The sequence below is a fragment of the Cyprinodon variegatus genome, unplaced genomic scaffold (genome assembly GCF_000732505.1).
Source record: "Cyprinodon variegatus isolate N-32 unplaced genomic scaffold, C_variegatus-1.0 Scaffold269, whole genome shotgun sequence".
Taxonomy (NCBI): Eukaryota; Metazoa; Chordata; class Actinopteri; order Cyprinodontiformes; family Cyprinodontidae; genus Cyprinodon; species Cyprinodon variegatus.
Genome location: NW_015150722.1, coordinates 860677 through 867611, shown reverse-complemented (window position 1 = coordinate 867611; position 6935 = coordinate 860677). Strand labels below are relative to the sequence as shown.

The window sequence follows — 6935 nt, the reverse complement described above, 5'->3', positions numbered from 1 at the left end:
ATGTATAATATATTACATTTCTGACTGTATATCCCTGAAATTATTACACACTGTAGCTTTAAGGTTGTTTTTTCTTTCTTAACATAGATGGCTTCCTTCACAGCCCTCTCAAACCACCTGTCTTCTTTGTCCAATGGAAACACTCTGGTTGGGTCTGGGTTGGTGTTTCTGTTCCTGGCAAACTTAAACCCTAGAGTGGAAAACAGCTGCACTGTTCTGGCTTTGGACTGCCAGGGTTTCCTCTTTTAAAGCAAAATCAAACTTTTTGTTGTAACCCTGTGAGAAAATGTGTTTCTCATAATTTTACAGAAAAAGAACATTCCAATGTTTAAATCTCCTTCAAACAGGTTGTCATGTTGAGGTGCTGGAGGTTAATTTCACAGTGAATTAACCTTCAGATTAATATAATAACATTGTATAAACTATAACAGTAACCTTCAAGGTAAAATCACATGCCCAGTCACATCTGTCAATAATGTGTCATTATTATTGAATAATAAAATCAAATAAAAAAGTAAACAGCAGTGAAATCTGATCCTGATGGAGATATTTATTCCCCTTGGATGAGAAGAACAGTTTGAAAACTGATGGAAGCCTGGAGGGATGGCATAGAGTGATGATGTAATTAACACATTAGTAATATGTGAATATAGGTACCTTTAAATCTGATGCTTCCTGACATTCCTTCAGCAGCTCCATGGCCCGGCTCTGCCTTTTCCTGATGGTCTCCATCGATTCTTTCTGAGCATCGGTGATCTTACTGATCTGATCCCTCAGAAGTGAATGTTTTTCCTTGATATATCTGAGGTTTTCCAGCATCCCCATCACATTGTTCTGCAAGCACACTGTCTTTCATTAGCCACAGTTTAATTGTTAGAAGCTTTTTTTTTTTGTTATATCAAATAAATGTATTCTCACCTCAGAGGAGCACCCTTCCTTTGCTGCATGGTTGATTAAATCCAGCTTCAGTCGCTTTGCAATGTAATCCAGATCAGCCTCTGACTTCAAAACCTAAAATTTACAAAATAAAAAACATTTTCTCTCTCTTAAAAAGAAAAACAAATGAAAAAGTTTGCCCCCCCTATTAATCTTAATGAGTTTTATTTGTAAATATTTGGGTGTTTCTAACTGACTAACTGATGGACACAGTACTATTTCAGTAGTTAATTTGTTTATTGGACTAACAGAAAATGTGCAATATGGATTAAAACAAAATTTGACAGGTGCAAAAATATTGGCACCTCAGCAAAAAAGAGACATCAATATATAGTAGATCCTCCTTTAGCAAAACCAACAGCCTCTAGTCGCTTCCTGTAACTTAGAATGAGTTCCTGGATGAGGGGATTTCTGACAATTCTTCTTTGCAAAACAATTCCAGTTCAGTTAAGCTTGATGGTCCCCAAGCATGGACAGCCTGCTTCACATCATCCCACAGATGTTCAATGATAGCCAGGTCTGGGGATTGGGATGGCCGTTCCAGAACATTGGAATTGTTCCTCTGCATGAATGCCTGAGTAGATTTGGAGCGGTGTTTTGGATCATTGTATCCCTGAAATATCCAACCCCGGCATAACTTCAACTTCCTAACTGATTCTTGAACATTAATCTGCTGATATTGAGTGGAATCCATGCGACCCTCAACTTTAGCAAGATTCCCGATGCCAGTAAAAACACTTGCTATCCACTGTAAAACCTGGTGGAGGTTCCATCATGCTTTGGGGCTGCGCTGCCAATGCTGACATCGGGAACCGAAGTAGCATCAAACTGAAACAGCTGCTGCAAACACCCAAATATTTAAATAAAAATATAAATAAAAATAATGAAGATTAATAGGGGAGCCCAAACTTTTTCATATAATGGTACCAGCTAAAGGGAGTTACTCAGAGGAGCTCCAGTTTTATAAATACAGGTTTATATTATCATTTTAATTTCTATTTATTTCGATTCTTTACTAGCTTCCAGGCATCATATTTATGTTTTTTTTTTTTATTATTTGAGATATGAGAATACAATGATAAGAACTAAATGCTGAAATTAAAAGATTGAGTAAAACAATCTTTATTGTTTTACTAAACAATAAAGGCGGTGGGGGCTCTTGGTAAGACAGAATGCCCAAAGGGGAAGACAACTAAAAGAAGGTTGGGAAACGCTGGTCTAAATAACAACAAAATGCCTTCTTTAGTCTTTCACTGAAGCCCCAATACTAAAACAACAAGCAGAACACAAAGTTATTACACATTTCTCCCCCTACAGATGTATTTCAAAATTTGACTTTAAATTTTGATGAATGTGGGTAGAAGGAGAACTTAAAGTGGTTCAGTTTGGTTTTTGTTATCCTGAAACTTCTGTCAAAAGACAAGAGCTCACATTCCTCAGGCTCCTGTCACACCTCGCCACTTTATCCATGCAGCAATGCACACGGAGCACCTGGCCTGCATAAAAATATGTCTTTGATTGAAGTATTAACCTAGCTGCTGTTTATCGCCTGCCAAAAAAAATGAAGAAGGTTTTCATTGGTAGCAGATTCAGCATCTGGAGCGGCGTTCCTCTGCTAGGAAGTCTGTTGGTGGTGGGCGTAAACGCAAGGACGCTGGCTCACCCTATGATGGGGATGAAGTCTGGAGGAGAACTGACGGTTTCCTCCTGTGAACCCCCTTTATACCAAAACGGTGCCAATACGCCATTATACAGTAGCTGGAAGTTAGAAAGACGTTCAGCGCTCGTCTGGAACACGTCAGATACGTTGATATGTGTTGGAGAGAAGTTCTGGATAAGTTACGCAAAAGTTACTCAGAGGTTTAGGATCAGCTAGACGCCACGACTGATTAGGAACTGAGACTGAACGGATGTCAACCATCAGATAACTGACCTGGAACTGATGGCCAGCGTGTTTCAGTATGCTCATAACTTATCCAACATGTGCCAGTGTTTCTGCCAGATTTTTTTTTTTTTTCCTTTTCATATCAAGCATCCGCTGGTCTAAATCGTCAAGGTGTGACAGGGGCTTCAGGAAGGATGAGGAACGGGTTTAGCAGTACTCGCCACGCCTGCTGGAGAACAGGCTGCTCATAGATGGATGAAGGGAGAGCCGTTCATCCTGACATTACAGGTTGCATTTGTTGAAAAAAGAATAAAAGCACTTAATAATAATAAAAGGATTAACATCCATCTGGGTCATTTTCTTTTAGAGCAGATGAGGCTGTAATGAGTTAAAAGCTGAATGAGAGAAAACACCCCGGAGCCAAGTCACAGTATGAAAAATTAAAAAACCAGGAGCAACAAAGCTTCCAGAGGAACATCTAGGAGTCAAATTTGTCCGTTTTTCTGTCGTTCTTTATGTTTTCTCATTCCGTTGTGAAGAGCATGTTTTAAACAGGGAGATTTTAGTATTCCCTGCTTCACTGTCCGGTCAGCAAGGAATAATCAATGGATCATTATTTATACCTAAATCTAATACATTTGCGGTGATTTAATGCACGTTGTGACAAACACCAGATACAGCACTGGGACTTGATCAACAGCCGATACCGCACCGTGACGTCACAAACCAGTAGGTGGCAGTAGTGTTCTTTGACAAACATGGATGCCTCCAGTAAAGCACATTCACATGAAGTTATCTTTAATTAAGAACACTGATCATTTATTGAACAGTATATAATAATTTCATATTTAAAGGACTTTCAGAAGTTTGAATTCTGGATATGACCGGATTTTGTGGTTAGGGCATAGAGCTTGGAATCCTGAGGTTCTGAGTTTGAGCCCCACTCCCACAGACTTCATCTGGGTCCCTAAGCAAGACCCTTAAGCCCACACTGCTACCCAGGCGCCGCACAATGGCAGCCCACTGCTCCCCAAGTGGATGGGTTAAAAGCAGGGGGTTATTTTCTCCAATGTGAGATCAATAAAGTTCAATTATTATTATTGTTATTCGCTACAGAACCCACTCTCTAATTATTGATCCCATTCTGTTGAAAGAGCAAACAAAGAAAAAATATATATTTTATTGTGAAATTTAAAGACGATTTAATCAGTGGACTCTGAAAATGAAACTGATACCAGTTGATTTAAAGCCGTTGTTCAAAACACGGACCAGAAACAGTGAACAGGGCTGAAAGTAGCAATTATAAAGCAAATTATTTATTTTTTTATGACATAAAAATGTTCCTTAAAGATTAAACCAAGTGAAACTAAAACTTTTCCACAAACTTTTTTTTTTTTATCTTAAATGCAAAATATATATATATATATTTTTTTTTTTTTTTACCATTTTGATATAATTACTGCTCTAAGTGGGTCACTGTCAGCTAAAGGCATGTTTTAGAGTCTCTATAGTCTAGTTAACGATTTATCAGTAATAAATTAGTTAATGATTTTTTTTAATAATCGATTAATCCAATTATTCTGATCGTTTCAGCCCTAAATGTGTCTAAACTGTCAGCTCAGCAGGTAAGGAAGCCACCAGATAAAACAGGTTTGCATCTGCAGTGGGTCCTTTCCTTTCTTTTTATTTAATTGATTTTTCAGAGTCTGGCAGCATAATGTTAGGACGTAAGTATATAAAAACTAACTTTTTCTCCATACTAGCATCATGTGATGAATTCACTTGTTTTTTTTACTCCATCTGTGGCAGGGAAGCATACAGTAAAGGGTCACAGTAAAAACTATGTCAAAAAACTGTTAAATTTCTAGTAACTTTAAAAATATTAAAGCAAAAATGTCCCACTGGCTGCCATTGACAGACAGAAGGGAATATGACAGGTGACTTTATGAACATGATTACAGATCATGGCATTGTCATAATAATGATAAGACAAAATGCTGAATGACAATTACCCTATTTAAAATACTGCAATCCTAATTTATGCATTTGAACAACATCCAAGGTGTTGGAGTGTTTTACAGTCCATATTCTTCCAGATCCAGGTAGATCACAACTTAATCTATAAGGACTATAGATTCACATGCTTTAAGATGCTACCTACTAGTGATGCGTTTTTTTTTTAACCCAAAACTTCTGATTCCGAAATATTTCACTTTCTTTACATGTTAGATCTGACGCCAGAAATGAGAACATTTATTCAAACCCGTTTGTTTATGTCTGCAGAGTTTTGATCAGGCAACCATGTGGCCAGCTAATCTCTGCACAGCTGTGTTGTGGACCCTGATTGTTTATCCGTTTATCATCAGCCTTTTGTCCTAAAGGCTACATTAACGGTAGTGGAAAAGCTATGATTCCCACGAACTTCAGATTATTTGTAGTTTTTCCCGTGTCAGTTCCACCGGGGCTCCATAGTATTTACTGACTGTTAATAAATAAAAATCTCTCCAGTTCACATGTTGAGTGAACATAAATTAAAAGAGCAGACTCCTCCATAATAGCTGCCAGTTCTCTTTTGTTTTTATAATCACAAAGAGTCTGAATCTCCTCTAAGACAAAACAAATAAACTCTAAACTCTCCTTACCATCGTTTCAAGCCTTTCAACGGTCGGCTCCATGTTGAATATTGTGCGCCGTTGAAAGAGCTACTGTGATTGGCCAGTAACCTTGACCAAACACTTCCGGTATCTGCAATAACCCGCGTCATCGCATCGATCCCTTTCGCCTATAGGCGCGGACTTGATTTGGTGGCGCCATCTTGGGGCGGTCGACAGCCCCGCTCCTTGTAATGTGTTGAACAGGGACAAAATCCATTTTAATCAACTTTAAATCGCTGAATATTGAACTAATTTCACGGTTATGTTTTTTTTTCCGAAAACAAACTAATTGCTCAGTGTCTTTAAATGTTCTTTGTGGGGTTAAGAGTAATATAATATTCTGATAGGCTATATATATATATATATATATATATATACAAACACTAGATAAAACAGATACACCCATCTTATTTCAATTTATAGGATTTTTAAAATTCAATATTTAGCTTATTTTCTTCTTTATTTTTCAGGTCCTGAAAGGTTTGTGGTTTTGTTGATTAAAATATGAAAATTTTTCAGTTTGTGTTAGTGTTAAGATCAGGGTCTCTTTTGCAAGGGTTTTCTGAACTAATTTGTTTCACATAATGGATCGTCATGGAAGTTTCACACAACAGATAAAACCTGACAGCATTCCAATCAGGGGCTGATTTAGGAAATGTGGGGCCCTAGGCAAAAATAGGCAGGGGGCCCTCTGAGCACTGAGCTCACTCAGCTGATTGCTCCTTCCTGTGTTTCCAAAAAGGCAAAGAAGTTGCTGCCGGTGTAGGTAACAGATCTGCTCTGGTTCTGCTTCATGCCAGTGACATTACTCTACATGATTGGCTGAACGTTGCCACATGATTTAAAAACATATTGGTTGCCCAGACAACGTCCGTGTGCAGAATTGGCAGCATTGTAGCGTTAGCGTGTCTAATGACTGAAGAAATTTTACCTGATTGATAACAAACCTGAAAAAAACCTGTTTGTGGTGAACAAAGTAACTGTTAGACCATGATATAAAGGGTGGAGAACTGGGTAGCTGTGGCTAGCTGTGCTAGGTAGCTAACAGGTTAGCCTCTTTTAGCTCTGTCAGTTAGCCATATTAAGCTACACTACTTCGGAATTTGTGTCAACAACAAGCGTTAGTTTTCTACAAGTAGAATAACTGTTTTATTTGTCTAAGATCTCTATGAAGGTCCTTTTTTAAGACGTTCCATTTGTCCTCCTCTGCCCTCAGATCTTTATAAAAATAATTTAAACAAGCAGAGACTTTCTTTGTCACCTGGTTAAATGGCAGAGCTCAGTCAGTCTAAAGGCCCATTCATACCTCACGTAAAAGACGGATACGGATACGTGTGGAGTGTTTCATATGTTCTAACCGTTGATTTCGTCCGTACTTTGACACGAAAATTGGGAGCTTACGCTTACGGACGAAACGGATCAATACGGAGCAATACTACCGGAAACGGTGGGGGCGCTAT

General features: G+C 38.3%; 1 protein-coding gene across 1 annotated transcript in view; it reads right to left on the bottom strand.

The window, feature by feature from the left end:
• The window catches only part of LOC107089875 (spindle and kinetochore-associated protein 2-like), a 7376-nt gene extending 1838 nt beyond the window's left edge, over nucleotides 1–5538 (bottom strand). Inside the window, exons 1-3 of the mRNA XM_015382896.1 lie at nucleotides 5464–5538; nucleotides 919–1011; nucleotides 658–834 (exon numbers count right to left, since the gene is read on the bottom strand). Coding sequence (XP_015238382.1) covers nucleotides 658–834; nucleotides 919–1011; nucleotides 5464–5496 — 303 coding nt within the window. The 5' untranslated portion in view covers nucleotides 5497–5538. The remainder of the gene's footprint in view (nucleotides 1–657; nucleotides 835–918; nucleotides 1012–5463) is intronic.
• Between the last annotated feature and the right edge of the window lie 1397 nt (nucleotides 5539–6935).